At 51.5% G+C, this 19,111-nt stretch overlaps 5 protein-coding genes across 5 annotated transcripts; 4 read left to right on the forward strand and 1 right to left on the reverse strand.

The window, feature by feature from the left end:
- Window positions 1-31: 31 nt before the first annotated feature.
- PtrM4_142570 (uncharacterized protein) lies at window positions 32-2,329 on the forward strand (the record flags this gene model as incomplete). The annotated part of the gene is made up of 1 exon (XM_066109582.1): window positions 32-2,329. One exon carries the CDS (start codon window positions 32-34, stop codon window positions 2,327-2,329), a length of 2,298 nt encoding a protein of 765 aa, XP_065960504.1.
- A 136-nt stretch (window positions 2,330-2,465) lies between these two features.
- PtrM4_142580 (uncharacterized protein) lies at window positions 2,466-7,319 on the reverse strand (the record flags this gene model as incomplete). The annotated part of the gene is made up of 3 exons (XM_066109583.1): window positions 2,466-2,937; window positions 3,247-6,295; window positions 6,551-7,319. The coding sequence occupies 3 exons, from the start codon at window positions 7,317-7,319 to the stop codon at window positions 2,466-2,468; spliced, it is 4,290 nt and encodes a 1,429-aa protein (XP_065960505.1).
- A 783-nt stretch (window positions 7,320-8,102) lies between these two features.
- Window positions 8,103-11,615, forward strand: PtrM4_142590 (DUF3505 domain containing protein; the record flags this gene model as incomplete). The annotated part of the gene is made up of 3 exons (XM_066109584.1): window positions 8,103-9,352; window positions 9,446-11,304; window positions 11,359-11,615. The coding sequence occupies 3 exons, from the start codon at window positions 8,103-8,105 to the stop codon at window positions 11,613-11,615; spliced, it is 3,366 nt and encodes a 1,121-aa protein (XP_065960506.1).
- A 1,137-nt stretch (window positions 11,616-12,752) lies between these two features.
- Window positions 12,753-14,148, forward strand: PtrM4_142600 (uncharacterized protein; the record flags this gene model as incomplete). The annotated part of the gene is made up of 2 exons (XM_066109585.1): window positions 12,753-12,764; window positions 12,811-14,148. 2 exons carry the CDS (start codon window positions 12,753-12,755, stop codon window positions 14,146-14,148), a joined length of 1,350 nt encoding a protein of 449 aa, XP_065960507.1.
- An 872-nt stretch (window positions 14,149-15,020) lies between these two features.
- Window positions 15,021-17,872, forward strand: PtrM4_142610 (uncharacterized protein; the record flags this gene model as incomplete). The annotated part of the gene is made up of 2 exons (XM_066109586.1): window positions 15,021-16,805; window positions 16,850-17,872. The coding sequence occupies 2 exons, from the start codon at window positions 15,021-15,023 to the stop codon at window positions 17,870-17,872; spliced, it is 2,808 nt and encodes a 935-aa protein (XP_065960508.1).
- Between the last annotated feature and the right edge of the window lie 1,239 nt (window positions 17,873-19,111).

Below are 19,111 nucleotides of genomic sequence, written 5' to 3' on the forward strand. Positions count from 1 at the left end.
GTCCTTAACAACCTACTTATATACTATTGTTATGGAGCCTTCAACACCAACCTCACCGTCCCCATCGAATATTATAAGACTAGATTTAACGTCTCTTACTCCATCTCCTATCCCCACGTCATCACCCACCCCTATACTATCACCCACTCCTATTCAATATCACGAATCTCCAGATGAGTTCGTGCAGGGCGGTATCACGTACGTGAAACGTGCAATAATTGCAAGGAAGGATTTCCGTCAAGGTACATCACACATCTGGAAGTACGGACTCCAATACATTCGAGATAGCGATAAGAAAGAGGTGTATTACTGCCATGAGTGCAGGGTTGGGAAGAGCAAGCAAGAGTTGTTTGTCATCAATGGCACTTCTAGGATCCGGAATCACCTGGAACAGAAGCACCAGATTGATCCCCAGAGTGGCATCAAGCGAAAGGGTTCTGTACGGAAGTCTATAATCGACCAGCAAAAGGATGGGGCTGCTTCCAGCATCTTTTTCTGGAAGGAGTCAGTAGAGAAGTTTAAAGAGCTTCTAATTCGTTGGATTGTGTACTGCCATATCGCCTTCTTTCAATTAGAGAACCAGTACTTTCGTGAACTACTCCTCTTTTTAAATCCGGCACTACTCAACCACCTCCCGAAGGCTGCGAAGACTATCCGAAGCTGGGTAATGAATGCATTCATATCGAAGAAGCAACAGCTTAGGGAGGACCTACACCATTCACGGAGTAGGATCTCTATCTCCTTTGATCTCTGGACTTCACCAAACCCTTACGCTATCCTAGGCGTCGTCGCTATGTGGATTGATACTACCGGCATGCGACGTGTTACCGCTTTAGGTATGCGACGTATATACGGCGAACATACTGGAGAGAATCTTGGATCGGTGGTCCTTGAATTGCTGGAAGAATACGACATTAGCGGAGATCAGATTGGATACTTTATGCTGGATAATGCCTCGGCAAATGATACCGCTGTTGAGTTTATACTCAAGGATCTCTGCCCATGGATGAAGTCAAAACAACGTCGTCATCGCCGGCTGCGTTGCTTGGGCCATGTCATCAACCTCTGTTGCCAGGCGTTCCTTATGGGGCGAAACTGTGAGAAGTATCTTGCGAAGCTGGAGAAGCATCATCAACGTGGCGACTATACGAAGGTGGAAGAGCTCTGGAAGAAGTTCGGATGTTTGGGTCGTCTTCACAACCTGGTGCGATACATCAGGCTTACTCCACAACGGCGTGAGGAGTTTGCTACAATTATTATCGGCGGAGATCTTTCGCAATTCGACGGGCTTGAGCTTATCCAGAACAACTCGACCCGCTGGAACTCATGGTTTTATTCGATTACACGTGCATTAAATGTTCGAGAACGTTTAGAGCTCTTCTCGGCTCGTCATGTACCTGGAAAGGGCTCCGTAGGGATCGCGAACTTTAAGCTTGATGGACAGCACTGGTTTGAGCTTGAAAAGATTGAACTCGCTCTCAAAGACTTCTATGCTGCAACTTTGCTTTCTGAAGGTAAGAAGACGTCACTTGCGGACTGGTTTTCAACTTTGGACTGCCTTCTCCGGGAGATAAGCGAGACGAAGGATCACTACCACGACATCCACACTGAGGACGATAACAACTTTACATGGAAGTACCTTCAAGGCTGCGCTGATGCTGCTTGGTTAAAGTGCGTTGAGTACTATAACAATCAGCAGCTGAATTGGCAAAATCGATTCCCTGAAGATACTGACCTTCCACCGGCATATTATGCGGCTCAAATCCTTGATCCATATCGCAAGTGGGGATGGTTCAGGCAAGAGTGGGTTCTTCATGGCGACGAAGAGAAGAAGAGGTGGTTTGAAAACGCACAATTAGCGGTGAAGCATCTCTGGGAGACAGAGTATAAGGGAAGGTACCCTGTCGAGATGCTGCCACCACCAGCCAGGAAGGAGAGAGATCCTGACCCAGCATTTGATCGCCAGCGGGAACATAAGCGCATTCGAATAGACGCTCCAGTTTCTACAACTGATTTGTATGAACAATACATCTCTACTGACCGGCTTCATAACGAAGAGGCAGGTTGCAATGAGGCTATTGCGTACTGGCTATCTCGCTACGACTCCCAACGAGATCTCGCTCGCTTCGCTCTAGACATGTTTGCGATCTCGCCTATGTCGGATGAATGCGAACGTCTTTTTAGTAGCGCGAAGCTTACTATCGTCGATCGCCGTGGTAGGCTGAAGGCAGATATTATAGAAGCGTGCGAGTGTCTCCGGGCCTGGTATGGAAAGCCCCAAGCTGAGGGGAACAGCGATATCGAGGATAGTGAGAACGAAGACGACTAGATTGACAGTCAGTAGTAAAACACATTTCTTCGGCTTCCTTCTTTGCTTCAGCCTCATTCTTGGCGGTCTTGTTGGTCGGACCGGTCTGGTCGGACCGGTCCTTATGTAAGCACCTGGTCTGGTCTGGTCTGTACCCTCAGACCAGACCAGACCAGACCATTCCGATCACTGGACCCAGTTGGTTCTTGAATCTTTCAAATGCAACTCGCTGTAGAGGCTTTGTCATTCCATCTGCAACCATCTCTGCAGTTGGCACATAGGCTACATCAAGTTTGCCTTGTTCTGCCAGGTCCCTGACATAGTGATAACAGACGTCGATGTGCTTTGATCTTTCGTGGAGGTGAGGGTTCTTTGTAAGTGCGATGGCGCCCTGGTTGTCTCCCAGCATCTGAACCTTGTTGGTGTCTTTTCCAATGTACTTTGGGAACCCAAGGTCTCTGAACACTTGAGCAATCCACTGGCCTTGCTTGCAGCATGTTGACAGAGCTATGTACTCAGACTCGCAGCTTGATGTAGCGACTGACCGTTGCTTCTTGCTAGACCATGATATCGGGCCTCCATAGAACATCGCAGTGCTTCCTGAAACGCTCTTTCGGTCAACCACATCGCTTGCCCAATCAGCATCAGAGTAGTGTGGTAGAGGGATAGCCTCAATAGTCAGAAGAGAGGCTGCCGACCCGCAATCGGTAGAGAGTAGAGAACAAGAAGGTATCCGAACAATAAACGGTAGTATTAAGAATGGTGTACGATAACTGTCGAGCTCCTCTACGCGGAGTCGTCCTAAAATACTCAACCCTAGCGCCGATTACCTAACGCCGAACACGTGACAAGCTACTACACCACAGTAGATAACAAATTGTGAGTGTGCTCCCCCTGGTCCATAGCGTAGTTTCATTGAGACCGTCGATCGAAGATACCGTAGCAGGTTTTTCAGTGCATAGCCATGGTGTTCTGCTGGATCGCTCATGTGTTGGCTTAGCTTCCCAAGGGTGAATGCAATATCTGGACGTGTAAGAACCATAGCGAACATCAGGCTTCCAATGCCCTGTTGGTACTCAGTTGTGTCAATTCGAGTGTCGTTGTCAGTAGCTGGTCTGAATGAGGTGTAATCGGCAGATGGGATCTTCTTATCCTTGTGCTTCTTGCTTGACATTCCAAACTTTTCAAGTACTGCACACAGGTATTGCTCTTGGTCAAGGAAGATTGTACGGTGCTTTCTGTCTCTCGTAACTCGCACTCTAAGGACCTTATGTACCTCCCCCAGGTTCTTGGCGTTGAATCGTCCAGAAAGCTTCTTCCAGAACCACTCAGTCTGAGATTGCTCCTTTGCCGCTGCAAGGACGTCATCGACGTAGACCAGGATTCGAATCTTTCTCTCCTTATGGACAAACATACAAGGGTCTGCAAGGCTTTGCACAAATCCCCATGCAAGAAGCTCTTTCTTCATTAACAGGTTCCAGTCTCGCGCAGCCTGTTTTAGTCCGTAAAGGCTTCGGAGTACTTTTAGGACATGTCCTTTCTTGACGTGAACTCCCTCAGGTGGCTTAAGAAGGATCAGTTCCTTAAGGTGAGACTCAGTGAACGCGTTCTTGATGTCATAATGAAAACATTCCAAGTCTTCTGCTGCGACAGTAGCTAGGAATAGACGTAAGGTGTCCATGCGAACTGTTGGTGCAAAAGTCTCGTTGTAGTCGATTCCATGTACTTGGGTGAAACCCCTAGCCACAAGGCGTGCCTTAAATCGTTCAACTGTCCCATCTGGCTTAGTCTTGATTGTGAACACCCACTTTAAATCAACCATGTTAGCATCTTTAGGCGGTACAACTTCTTCCCAGGTTCCATTCTCTATCAGTGAGGTAATCTCCTCCAGCACTGCTGCTTTCCACTGGTTTCCGTACCTTAGGTCACGGATGGCTTGTTGATATGTCTTGGGGATCTGGATTCCTGCGATCTCTGTTGCTGGAAAGGCCTTCTCAAAAATATAGGCGTCTTCGTCTGTTTCTTTGTCCGTAAGATTAACTTGTGCTAGCATAGCTTTGATAATCTTGCGGAATCTTTCATCTTCTGCAGTGTCTTCGCCAGCCCTCTTGCGCTTAGACCCTCTTGTGAAGTATCTTGGGGCTTCTGGCAAGGATTGGACAGGTTCCTCGGATTCTTCAGTTGCCAGATCAGGTACTCGCTCATCTCGAGAGACGGTAGTAGGAGGAGCGGTAGTCAACTTCCTTGGTCTTCCTCTTCTACGCTCAATCGGCTCAGGATTCAGCTCCACTTGTTCTGCAGGCGATGTGTCCATTTGTTCCGCAGGAGGTGGCTCCATCTCTTCTGCAGTCGGTGGCTCCACCTGTTCTGTAGCAGCTTGTTCTGTTGGTTGTGCAGGAGTCGGTTCTGCAGGAGTCGGTTCTGCAGGAGCTGGTTGAGCATGAGCTGGTTGAGTAGGAGTTAGATCTTTCCTTGGTCTTCCTCTTGGTTTTCGGTCTGGCATAATGTTCTGCGTTCCTTGTGGTCCAGCTGGGATGTTCCGCAATCGCAGTTCGACTTTTCCTCCAGGCGTGTATTCATCCACAGATATACGGCTTGATCTTGAGGTGTATCCCAGTTCTGGCGAGTAGAATTTGAACTGCTTATTTGTTGTCTCAGAATATCCCATGAATACTCCAATTCTGCCGCGGTCCACGAGCTTGTCATGCCGTTGATCTGCTGGGATTGTCTTGGGGTTGATGTAGGAATAGCATCTACTCCCCCATACACGGATGTGATCAATTGATGGCGTTCTTCCCGTGAATGCCTCTTCAGGGCTGACTTGCTTTTCATCAATCGTAGGTCCTGTACTCGTGCGGTTTCGTAGATATGCGTCTGCTTCGACAGCTTCATCCCAGAACTCAATTGGTAGACCAGCGTCCTTGAGCATCGCCCTCATGTCGGCTTCCGCAGTTTGGATATTTCGCTCAGCTGGTCCATTCTGATATGATGATGCAATTGTGGTAGGCTGCAGTTCAACTCCATATGTGACTCTCCATTCTTCAACTTGTTGCAAGAGTTCTGGCGCGTTGTCAGTCCCAGCAGCTTTGACTTTCTCGTCAGTCTGATGTTCAACAAAAATCTTCCAGGCTCTAAGCTCCTTTTGGGCGTCTCCCTTCTGCTTTAACGGGACAACCCAGTTCTTCCGCGTGTAGCTGTCAATAATGAGAAGAAACCATCGATTTCCTCGCAAGGATGTTGGGAAAGGTCCTGCAACATCAAATTGTACTAGGGCTAGCTTCTCATCTTTGTGGTCTCTCAGCTGCTTTGGGATGCTGTTCCTCATCTTCGTTAAGGCGCAGACTTCGCAGATCTCCTTCTTTTCTGGCACTTGAATCTTCTTCTCAAGGGTTGTGACTTCGTGGAGTTTGGCAATCTTTGCAGGTCCCAGGTGTGCAAAGCGTCTGTGGTACAGCAAGTATCTCTCCTTTTCGCCAGCCTTGAGTTCGGACTCATCTGGTGTGTGAAGGACTTCTGTATCTTGGGCTGGTGTATCGAGTTCTGTGCCTGGAAATGCTGTTTCTTGGTATCCATCTGCAATGTGTGACACTACGTAGAGACCATCGTCCATAGTTGCTTTAATGATCGTCTTTTTCCCCAGTCTGAAGGACAGTGTGTGGGAATTGAAGCGACCCTTAAGGCCTGCTGCGCAAATTCGTCTCCCTGATAACAAATTGACTCCAAGGTTAGGTACAAGCAGTACATCTGAAAGCCATATCGAAGATCCATCCTTGCACACCATTTGGGCTTCTCCTTTCCAGTCTGCGTGTAATTCTCCCCCTCCAACCCGAACGAGTCTCCGCTTAATCTTGATCATTTGTCTAAACAGCGAGGGTTGGTCAGACATGTGTGAGGAGGCGCCAGTGTCGCCGGCCCAGGTAGATGGAGAGGCCTTACCGAGGATGTCTTTGGAGAGACGGCATGTCTCAATTTCCTCGTCTTCCGAGTCTAAGGTATCAGTTGATGTCTCCAGCTCTGAATCCGACCTGGCTTCTTCGGCTCCATACGCTTTGCTAGTCTTCTTCTTGGGTTTCTCAAGCTTAGGAGGAGGCTTAGACGACTTAGGAGGGAGCGACTTCTTCTTCCTTTGCTTCTTCTCAACTTCATATTCCTTCAAGAGCTGTCGAGCCTTCCCAAGCTTTGAACAGTCTCGCATGTAGTGAGGCTGGTCGCAAAGATAGCACTGGATGCCAGACGTAGCACCGGGTTCAGAGTCAGATGACAACGACAGCAAGTCTTTGTCGCCTCGCTTGTGCAGCGGAACGTACTTATAGGCTTTCCTGAATGCTGGAAGTGCTTGCTCGTTGGCGTCTTGCTGGTCTCGGACCTCCTTCTCTTCCAGGAACTTGAGCTTCTGTTCGACAGTGAGGTTGAGCTGTGCATTTACGGCGTCAACTGTAGTCCTGAATCTCGTTGGGAGTGATCTAATAAGGATGAGTAGCAGTGCAGAGTCTTTGTAGGCTCCGTTGGTGTCAGCATCTGCTGCCACAAGCTTGCGTCGGTAATCCTTCAGCTTTTCCCATGACCCAATAATTGTGCTCTCAGAATCGAATGTAAATGTCTGGATCCTAGTCATGTACATGTTGGCGGCGGTAGCGTCGGTTTGGGTGTACTTCTTGCGCAAGTAAGCCCAGAATTGGAAGGCAGTGTCGTACTCGTCAATGAGGGCCTGGTCATCATCGCTAAGGGATCTGAACAGGAGGTCGATTGCAGTTGCTTCGTCCTCTAGGTACTTGTTTCTCATGTCGACATTGATGCAGACCTTGATAGTCTTGTTGTCTGTAATGTCCAATTCTTTCACAGCGTCTGATAGATCCCCAGGAGTAGGAAGCTGGCAGTGCTTCTCTAGACTCTTCTCGCATACGTAGAAGACTCTCTTCCCTTTTAGCTTGACTTTGTTCCGGCGGAACCAAGCATCGTGATTCTCAGCCGTAAGTTTGGGGATCTTCCATTCCTCCTTTGCTTCAGCCATTGTGTATCAGAGGTAAGAGAAGCTCGGACGTATAGGTAGTATACTGCAGGCGTGCAGGCGGTGCAGTCGATGCAGCTGGTGTAGGCGGTGCAGGTGATGCTGGCAATGATGCTGCCGGTGCAGGCGGTGCAGGCAGTCGTTATCGATTCTCAAGCGTGGAGAAGATGTAGGTTGAATCTAAGTCCTGCGCGACTTGGATAGGTGATTGTCTCGCCAATCTGAGCCCTGCGCGACTCTAGTTGGTGTTCGATTCCTTCCGCGAATCGTAGCTAGGTCCTTCGCGACCTTAGTAGTGATTTGATTCCTCCTTGAATCTGAGTCCTGCGCGACTCTGGTGGGATCAAAACAATGACGTCAGTTTTGGCAACCGGAGCTCATAACCTATTGGAACAAGGTCCCTCTATTAGTATGACTACTATGGATAACCGAGTGGGAGGAGGGACAAGGCGGGGTGGCTGCAACGTATTGTATTGACTATCGTGTATTGTATCTCTCTTACTCTTTCTGTTGTGGTGGGTGCCATTGCCCACCGGGCAGTACCTGCCACACCAGCACATCACGTGACTCTCAATCACCTTCTACTGGGCTAATAGTCGACAGAAGTTTGATCAAGACGGAAGTTTGATCAAGTTTCCGAAAAACGTCCGTGCACGCACGCGACGCGTTCGTGACCCCATACTACCAACAACACCACAACAACCACTACTAGCCCGCACTACGACCGTCTTGCTCTCCTATCCGTCTCAGCAACCTTGGCCTAGCTAACTAGGTCTTCATGCTATCATGGAGACGGACGCTGCGACAGCTCTTTTAGCGCGCTGCGGCCTACACGTGGACGTGGAGAGTCAAGCCCTTATTTGTCGCAGCTGCAAGTACGCTCTGGCTACTGCAAACTCCCAGATTACCACCCATCTTGACAAGAAGCACCGCGTTTCGAAGGTTCTGCGCTTAGCACTAATGCGATCTCTGCGTCAACGCCTACATGAGTTCAAGGACCCCTGCAACCTCCCTGTTCGTCCGCACAGATCAGCGCCCCATCCAGAGCTTTACGTGCATCAAGGATATGCCTGCCGCGAGTGCGAGTTCTATACGATTAGCTTGAAATGGATGACTAGCCACCTAAGCAAAGTCCATCTAAGCGAACGAGCTTCGAAGCCCAGGACGGACGACCTGTACGACGACGTATTCCTCCAGACTTGGGGCAGCGGCCCAACACGCAGTTACTGGACGGTGTCGGTGAACGGAAGCATATTGCGCCAAGCGAATCTGCCATGTGCTGGCGAACACCTCAAGTCTGTACGCGAGCGCGAGCAGGCTCGTCGCGAGGAGCAACAGCGCATTGCGCTGACGGATACGGGAACTCAGACGCTGCAAAACACCGGCCCGTGGATAGAGCGCACTCGCTGGCCAATCGCTTACCAGGGAGTTCGGCGTGATATACTACTTGGTCTAGCAGACGTACCTGTGGCGCACGACGCCGACGACTTGACTATCGGCCAGTCAGAGCAGTGCACGAATGTTACTAGCCCTGCCAAGGACGAGCAGAAGATATGGCATGTAACACAAGCTATACAGCTGGTGCTAGACCGATGTGAGGAGACTATGCGTCGTACTGGCCGTCCGCTCTTGTGCTGGCTGATCACTACGCGGCCCTCACCCTGCTTCCCGAAGCCGTTTAAGTTTCTTGCTCGCGAGCAAACCAGGAGATCGTATCGCCGGTGGCTGAAGGGTTTTCTCGCATTCGTCTTCCGTGCATGGCGCATGGAGCCAGGCCAACGCTCCATCTTGACTAGGATCCGGCTCAGTCCTAAGCAATCGACTCGCTTGCAATCAATCTGGGAGCATCGTCTATGGGATCTTGGCATTAGTCCGAACCTGTGGTCTGAGCTAGCAGCCGATCGCCAGCGAAGATACAGCGGAAGAGACGAAACGACCAACACGAGAGACGACAAAGCAGATGACGAGGAGATGGACCAGGGTACTACAGACAAAGATGACGAAAGAGATCTAGGGGATGGCGAACAGAGCTCTGAGTCAGATCCAGAGGAAGAAGAAGAAGAAGAAGAAGAGGAGGAGGAGGAGGAGGAGGAGGAGGAGGAGGAGGATCTGGCAGATAACGACAGCAGAGCCCGCTCCTCCTCACATCAACCTACCCCAAGCGATAGATCTAGCGAGATACCTGCCGCTGCCGATGACTTGCTACAGCTGCTCTTCGAACTCTGCATTGCATTCATGACAGAAGAGTTCAGAGACGGACAGCCTAGCTCTAGTACGCTAGTCTACTACAGCGGCGTCCTTGGGCTGCAGGGTACTGGAGAGACCTTCCGAACAGCAAAGCTGTTCACGCCTATCTTATCGCAACTCATATACATCCAACGACTGCTGTTCCTTGAGTATGCCTTGCCCTACGAGGCGTACGTGCGAATAGGGTTAGAACAGCGGCCACGATACGGACAGCTTGAGCGATTGAATGCTGTACGACTCAAGTACATGGTCGATGGTGCGATGTATCCTCTTGCGGAATTCCAGAGTCTTCGCGACTTTGGTCGGGTAATTGGGCGCACTGATCCTCCGTCCTTCCTCTTCCGGTGGAGCGAAGATGGCCAGACTATATCCTATAGCTCCAACCACGTTACTATGGACAGCTTCCGCCGCTTTAGCCATATGTTCGTGGATGAAGCAGAGAAGATCTGCAAAGAACTGATGTTTGGAGTCCTTCCACCTGTAGATCTAAGTCAGGTCAAGGATGAGATCAGCAACACGAGCCAGGGCTTCTCATTCGTTCACCATCCTGGCAATCGCCTGTCAGAGGCCTACCTGGAGCTCTCTACCCGAGCTTGCACCACTCGCCGGAACGGGCTGCTGAGAGATGGACGTTGGAATTGGAAGGCTATATTTCTCTACCTTAAGAGAGTAGAGGCTTTCTTAGAGGCAGTGGCGGGAATGTGCTACTTAAGCGGCGGACAAGTGCCTCGGGTCTCAGAACTCTTCAGTCTAGCGTGCGAGAACACAGCTGCAAGCGCTAGAGGCCTCTATGTGTACAACGCCCGCATTGTCTACCTTATCCGCCATCACAAAGCAAAGAGATCGACGAATCGGGAATTTTACGTTGCCCGCTACTTGCCAGCCCGTGCAAGCCAAGTCGTATATTACTACTTGGTATACATCTGGCCCTTTGTCAGGATGCTGCAGCGGGAAAGAGTGGTAAGTCCTTCAACACATAGCGGCACGCTGCTGTTCTGCTCTGTCCAAACCCCAGACCAACCCTGGGAATCCCGCAAACTTACTGCCATCCTCCAGAGAGCGAGCGCTTGGGTGTGGGGATGGCCTGTCAACGCTCAGCTATGCAGGCAGCTCACTATTGCGATTACGGAGAAGCATGTGAAAGAAGTGCATCAGCGATTCAATCGATATGACGATAAAAGCCCAAACGCTGATATGAACGTAGCCTATGCTTGGCAAAGCGGACATCGGCCTTTGCAGCGGGCAAACACGTACGGTTTAGATGGCGCATTCCCTACACATTTGCAGCCATCGCTATTGCGGGTGTACGAGTGGGTTTCTACGCGGTGGCACGAGTTCTTAACCCAGCCAAGTAAAGATTCTCCCTTGCCCTCGAGCCCCTCAGCTGGCACAGCAGATAGGCTCCAGCATCCGTCCTTACTAGCAGCAATTGGGCGCGTCTTTGGACGAGAAAAGACCATTGAAACTAGACCCACGCCTTCCGCTACGCCGCTAGGACTGGACATAGCCCCGACGAGGAAGCGCAAACGATTTACGGGAGATAAGGCGACTTGCGCAGTAGAGGCTACAGCGTCTAAAGCTAGAAGAGGCGTCGCAACTTACAGCCACGATATCAGGCACTCGCCGCAGGTGGTGCCAGTGTCTCGGCTGTTGGACGACGACACCAGTCTTGTGACCAATGACTCAGATCTTGGATGTACAGCAGCAAGCCTGAGATTGACATCTCAACGGCGAAAGCAAGGTAGCGCCGCTACGCTACACTAAACCGGCCCAAAGGGAGATATAAGAGCTATAGATAAGGGAACGTCACAAGGCCAGCAGTGTACAGAAGAAATAGGTGGTAATGCGTCTATTGCTGCTGCTACCGGGCTCCTTGCACTGCTCCGTAGTAAAGCGCACCGCAAAGCTACGCCTAAGCCGGTTGAACCTTCAACTAGCGCGAGACTTGTACGCGAGCATCTAGCACAGCAGAACGAGAACGACCAGCAGTTGTGGCTCAAGGGTGAGCACAATAACACGTTGCACCGGCTACTGGGTCAATTAGGATACTAGGGAGGAGTTCCCTGTCCGCTATGCTTAACGTATAAGTGGCACGAATCAGTATATGATCACGAGCTACGGCAATGCAGACTCCGAGAAGGATCTGCGTCAGCTCAGAAGATGTTGCGCTTCCTCTGTGCTGTGCAGCAGCCTGCGAGAAGAGAAGACAGTCAATGCGCTTCCTGTGGGTACCCGCGACAGATATGTAGGTATCCACAGGATATCGAATTCGAGCTTGAGCGAGATTGTCCCTGCGTTGAGGCAGTAAAGAAGGGCATAGCGGTGCTTTTGACAGTCCACGATGGGATGCTAGGAAAAACAATTTACCCACAGCTGGTGATAGCAAACACGCATCAAGAGAGAGCGGATACCCGGGCGTGGCTTGAAGGCGAAGACGAGTTCTGGGGGATGCGAGTCAACAGATTATTGACCGTGTTTCACAAACTTGCTGATGGATATGACGGCTTGATAGGGAAGACTCATGCAAGGGAAGTGTAGCTTCGAAGCGATGTATATAGTAGAAGAATGCAATAGTCAGACAATATTAAACAGCTAAGCCTAGCAGCTCAGAAAAAAATACAGCTGCGTGTAGAAGCGGTCCCAGCCACTGCAGCCGTACATGGATAAGGAGGCGATTGTCAAGCACACGCGGCCATGGCAGCAGGTGTTGATGTTTTTCGCCCGTACGCAGATGGAGCACGGGTGGAAGAGCCCGCAGTACCGGTTCAGGCGGCGGCACGCTCACCGAACACCAACTTTTAAGGAATTTGGGACCCTTATAAAATTATACGATTTTTACATCATTTTAACGGCACGGCGGCCTGTAACTACCTCAGCTAAATAACCGCTTTCTGCTCTCGCGGAGGTGGTTAGAATGGCTAATGTAGAAACTCCAGAGAGGGCGCCACGGAGTGCCCAACCCCCCCATACACGATCAGAGGAGCCTGAGAGCCCTATTAATACTGACCTGCGCGGCAACAAGAGGAGGCAGCGAGCACATACTCGTGCTGAACCTTCTATCGGTAGCACTGCGCCCACCTCCTACAATCAAGCTGTCTCTGAAGCGGTCCGCCAGCGGATTCAGGCAGCCCAAAAAGCTACAAACCTCCACCACTCCATCATAACGGATCTAGCGACAGCTGTCGACAGATGCCTTGGGAAGTACACCGACCCAGACGGAGCCCGTGTGGCTAAGGACCTTCAACAGAAGGTGCTAAGGGCTATTAACACCTCCCTAATCACGCCCCTAATCACGCCCCCAAACTCAGGGAGCGACTCTGACACTACGCACCGCTCCTGGGCGGACGTAGCTAGGACCCTGAAAAATCCAACCCCCCCAGCAAGGGGGGCCGCTACGACGAAAGCGGCCACGGCTGCCCCAAAGCAGCTAGCTCAAACTCCTAGGCGACCTCTAAACACTGACAACCGTATCCTTATAGCGGTTGGAGCGGAGGCTCGGCTCCAACGGGCATCACCATTTGCGGCCCGCATGGCTATTGTAAAGGCGATTAAGGAAATTACCCCCTCCGACATACCTACGGCAAAACATATCAAGACTGGCTGGGCGATTACGCCCCGCAACGACAAAATCAAGGCCCTGCTTATGGGGCAGGAGAATCGCGAACTCATGATCCGAGCGGTAGAGGGCGAGAGCGCAAGACTACCTGAACGATGGGTGAACTATGCAGTCCAGGGCGTAGAAAGCTCATACCGCACTATCACAGGGGAAAGTATACCCACCACAATAGACGATATAGTCAGCGAAGCTCTGTCCCAGACAGGGATCGAACCGGCGAGCTGCCGGCCCTCCAGACATGGACCCACGGAGGGAAGGACAACCTGGATTATATCTTTCACCAGACCCGTACGATCGTTTCGCCTATTTGGGACGGGCGACTACGCGCACGAGATAAAGAAGAACTCACCTGCAATGCTGCACGACCCAGGCTGCCTAGGGTACTGCAAAACCAGCCGCTGCACAAGGCCAGCCCGCTGCACGACATGCAGCAAAACAACGGCAACTCACCAGGGACCACACGGAGAACAATGCAAAGACACACCAAAGTGCGCCAACTGCCACGGCCCATTTCCAGCAACCCACGACAAGTGCCCAGCAGCCCCAACGAGGGTGAACGGCCGACTCATCCAACCCACAAAGGGGGAACTAAAAGTCATTAGGGAGGCGGGTGACCGTGCTTCTGAGGCAATGCAGCCAGCTAGAGGAAGACAGACAGGCAGCACGGTCGAAACCTCCATTGAAATCACGGACGGCGACATAGCTAATACTACTGAGCCTGTGGGAACACCTACGGACGCAAGTAAAAGAAGCCGACAAGACGTAAATAACCTAAACTCGGCCACTGTTAGAGAGCCCGCAACCACCCTAGGGACTAGGAGGTCTAAGAGAACAGCTGCAACTACGCAAGACCTCAACCTAGCGCGAATGTCTGCTAGAAGCGTGCAGCCTAGCACCGCTGACCAAGACCCTAACACGTCATCGTCTGAGCACGCTGACACTGAAATGAGCCTCGGATCTAGTGCGTAATGAGGGCACAACCCGCGAATTCACCCGGCGAAACCACGCCACACCGACACAGACAAATGCAGGTATGCTGGGTGAATGTGGCCAGAAGCTCGCCTTGCCACATTACAGCCTTAGAACGTGCATGGGAAGCAGACATAGACATAGTATGCATCCAAGAACCCTTTACTCTCACTGGAACCCGGACCTCTACACACCCAGGATTCCATATGATATCGCCAGTGATAAGCTGGAACAACCCCACAACGTGGGGAACTGACCGACCACGGGTGCTCACCTATACCCGTAAGAGCCCAAATATAAGGGCTAATCTTATACACCCACGCATCAGCCGGGATGTGCTATGGATCGAGGCCAACGGCTACCGCATATTGAATGTTTATAGGCAGCCACAGAATGACTCAACATTTCAATACCTCACAACTTTAACGCCACCCCGTAACTGCCTTATAGGGGGTGACTTAAACGCCCGCCATGAACTTTTTGAGCCCGGCTCCACGTCGGCCAATAGGGGGGCAGAGATCGCCCGCTGGGCCACTCAGAACGACATACCCTACATTGGCGAGGCAGGTAACCCAACACATCGGGCAGGACACGTGCTAGATGTATCCTTCTCAAATATACCCTTCGCTAGAACGACAGTCCGCGAAGATATGTATACAGGGTCAGACCATTTCACCCTAGTGACTGTCCTTCCAAGCCGAGGGAGAGCGGTGCTAGAACAGCATCACTACCGGGTCCACGAGAGAAACATAGATAGGTTTGCCGGGCTAGTTCAACTCTACACAGTAGGCGTACAGCCAATTAGCAATAGCGCCCCAGCGGACGTAATCGACGCAAGCATAGCTAGAATCACCCAAGCTATAGGAGATGCAATGCACGCGGCGGGAACACCAAATAGAGAAAAAGGCCACTCCGCCCCATGGTGGACAGAGGACTGTAGAGTGGCGTATAAGCGGCATATCCAGGAAAAGTCGGACTATGGCCAATCCCCCTCAGAAGCCACCCGTGCGTTCCTAGCTACGGTACGAAAAGCCAAGAGAACGTACTGGCAGCAGCGCATAGACGGCTGTAATAACGACAAAGATCTATACAAGCTAGTAGGCTGGCATAAACTATCATTCGACCAACGGGACACCCCACTTGTAATCGAAGGTAGGACAATCACAGCACCACTCGAGAAAGCTGAGGCACTTAGAGAGGCAATCCTCGACCGTTTTTCGGCGGAGGACGACCTCCTAGAACCACCGCCTCTTGACAACGACCCGCAAACCACGCCACTACCATGGGACACATACATATCGATGGAGGAGACTGAACGCTACGTGATTGGAGTATCTAGCACCTCCCCAGGACCCGATCAGGTGACCGTCCGACTCCTAAAGGCATGCTGGGAACACATTAGACACCTAGTGCTAGGCATCTACCGGGCGTGCATGGAACAAGGCCACTACCCAGCCGCCTGGAAGACGGTAGAAGTGGCCATGATACCCAAAGTCGGGAAGAAGGATAAGTCCTCACCCAGATCAATGAGACCAATTGCCCTATCGTCCTGTCTAGGGAAGGGACTCGAGCGTATCATAGCAAGGCGCATAGCACACACAGCTATGGCTTTTGACATCCTAAGCCCACAGCACGGTGGAGCGCTGCCAAAACGCTCTGCGATGGACCTGGCGACCGCATTCACACACGACGTGGAGATGGCTTGGTCAAGACACGAGCATGTCTCTATGCTCACGTTAGACGTCCAAGGGGCGTTTGACGCGCTACTGAAAAACAGGCTACTACACCGAATGCGGCAACAAGGGTGGCCACCCCTACTCCGGAAATTTATCCAGAACTTCCTGTCGGAAAGGAGGGTGCGAGTACGCCTAGGCAATGTCACTACACCTGTACATCGAGTGGCCTGCGGCACCCCGCAGGGATCGCCGCTATCACCGGTCCTATACACCCTATACCTAGCTGAACTACTCAACCAGGACCGAAAACTCCGGTTCGGGTATGCCGACGACATCAACCTATACCGGGTCTCCCACTCTTTAGACGAGAACGTCGCACTGCTAGCAGAGGACCTCAAATCTATCAATGAATGGGGAGCTGCGAACAAGATCACGTTTGCACCAGAGAAACGGGAGCTGATCCACCTCACGCGCCAGAAAGGACTACATGCGCCGCCAATCCAATTGGAAGATCAAACAATTCACCCTATAGCCCCTGCGCAGGGGGGAAGCCAGACTGCGCTGCGCTGGCTTGGGGTGTGGTTTGATAGGGGACTAACTTTCAAGAAGCACGTCGCAGAAAGGGCGGCGCAAGCTAGGAAAGTAGCGAACCATCTCCGGAGCCTCGCCAACACAGCCCACGGCCCTCCAGCAGGATCGCTACGCAAGGCAGCCATAACATGTATCCTGCCCATACTACTATACGGAGCCGAAACATGGTACGAGGGCAGGACGAAGAACCCACGAATTGCAAGGGTTTCCCGTAAACCCACGGTCAGCACTAGGGTAGGCTGGCACCTAACCACGATAGATCAGGCACTAATAGCAGCCACGAAGGCAATCCTCCCTGCGTGGAGGACAACACCAAACGCAGTACTGCTAAGAGAAGCTGCGATGCCGTCGGCACAGGTGGCGCTAGAGGAGGCCAAGCTCCGCTTTGCAGTTCACCTACGCACAATAGACGACAAGCACCCACTTACTAATAGAACTACACTGCCACTAGTCATACGAGGACGCGCAGCGGGCAACCGACGGATACCAAGATCGAAGGTTCAGCGCGTAGCACAACTGCTACCCGCCACACCCGAAACGTCCTAGCCAGCCCTCACTTTTCAGACGGGTCGAGGCAGGATCCAACGCAAGGGCAAGGAAAGGACATTGCTGCCCAGAATTTCACCATCTGGTGGGAGTCTCTTGGACAAGAGACAATCACTGTCTTCTCAGACGGGTCTGAACAACAAATCAACGGTACAAGGGTGGTCACTTACGGGTACGCTATATACCAGGGCCAGGCCGCCGTGGCGACTGGACAAGGCTCACTAAATGCCCTTAGCCACGTCTTCGATGCGGAGGCTATAGGCGCGTGCAGAGGACTCAAACACGCACTACAACTCTCACTGCCTAGTCAGAGGGAGATCGTACTTTGCATAGACAGCACTTCGGTAATATGGGGCATACGCGGAACCGCCCCTACCTCCTCCCAATGGGCGTTCCTCCAAATCCATGGAGCTATGGAGGCCTACAACGTGAAAACGCGGTGGGCGCCGGGACACATGAAGATTGTTGGAAACGAGCTCGCCGACCAGCTGGCTGACAGCGAGGCCAAAGACCCGCACCAGCCATACGGCATGGCCGCCTCCCCCACAAGATCCGGTATACGAACAGTAGGCCGCCGCCTCCTCGAACATACAAGGGACACTTGGTGGCAGGATAAGAGCAGTAGGCTATCAGCATGGTACACGCAATGGCAGCTGCCATACGATACTAGGCGCACGCCCGCAGCGCTATGGCTACCCCGAAGGATACTCGCGAAAGTCCTTATGATACGCTCAACGCATGGCGACTTTGAATGGTACCACCGAAAATTCAACCACGAGGATACCTCGAAATGCCTATGCGGCAGGCCCAAGACGCCAGAACACCTAGTGTTCTGCAAGAGAGCCACAACACACTTCAAGAAGTGGCCTCTACGCCCCATCGTGCCCCTCGCACAAGACAGGAAGGCCTAGCGTACCTCGCGCAATTAATAGACCAGCCACAAGAGTTCGAGACCTTCGTGAAGGTAACGAACTCCTTCTATGACGAGTGATTTCTATTTTTGAATTTCACAAAGACCCGCTGAATTCCTTGGCATTATTCAGTGTAGGATTCGCGGCAGAACGCCGCATAGATGCCACAACCCACACGCTCTCTTTCAAACTTTTCATTATATCTCAAACTGCCTCTTGTTACTTTTTCGTTTCTCTCTCTAAAAAGCAGTTACTGTACTGCATCGATCAAAGGCGCAAGCCACGAAATACTAGAATATTGTAGGAAAACGGCTTCAAATGGCGGGAGTCCTTTTCACGAACATGTATATAGGCAGGACATCACTCCCCTTAGATACAAAACACCTAGGAATAGGTTCCACGAGGCAAGTGCGACAGCACTACAAGACCACTGCGGGACCCGCCCGAATACCCTATGGGAGGTTACAGATAGGGCGTTAAACCATAATCAACATCAACATCAACCCAGAGCTACATTACGTGGCCGCAGCGTCAACCTCCCACAAAAATTTAGATAGTACAAGTTGATCGCAAGCATCTAGTTACTACACTACTACGTTTTTATGAATATTGAGCTATTGTGTGGCGTTGTACGGCTTCAAATTTGAGATCGCTGAGATGGTGTTCGCGGGGCGTTGCGCGAATCCGGGCGTTGCGCGCACGGGCACGTTAACCTTCTACTCGCTTGAATAGAAGTCATCTTAACCGTCACATATCGCCACCAGTAGCAGACGTTTGGAGAGTCGAATAGGCAGTATAGCAACGATAGAGGCAGGTGCACCAATCATTAGAGCTTTAGGAAGTAGCCTTCTGTAACTCTCCTGCAATATCATTCTATCTACCTATGCTTAACAGCCAGATCGGCTTGATCGAAATCCATTCTGTGTATTCTACAAAATACGATAAAACTCATCGTGTACTTGTACTCGTAGCCACTCTTTAGAAAGATTGGCGTCGCTGCTCTCGTCCTTTTGCCTATAGGAGCTGACAAAGTTTAAAGATGCTGCTGTCGGCCATAAGGGCTGCGAAACTGATGAAGGTGGAGAAAACGTGCGTGAACTTGTTGTATTGGAGCTACGGGAGAAGGGAGAATATCTATGGTGCGCGCACGGAGCAGCTGACTAATCAGTGCCTGGCCAATCAGAGCACGGGAAGCCTGATTCACCGTGAATACTAGTGAAGGCTCTCACCGCGTCTCGA

Source organism: Pyrenophora tritici-repentis, chromosome 8, assembly GCF_003171515.1.
Source record: "Pyrenophora tritici-repentis strain M4 chromosome 8, whole genome shotgun sequence".
In the NCBI taxonomy this organism is placed as follows: domain Eukaryota; kingdom Fungi; phylum Ascomycota; class Dothideomycetes; order Pleosporales; family Pleosporaceae; genus Pyrenophora; species Pyrenophora tritici-repentis.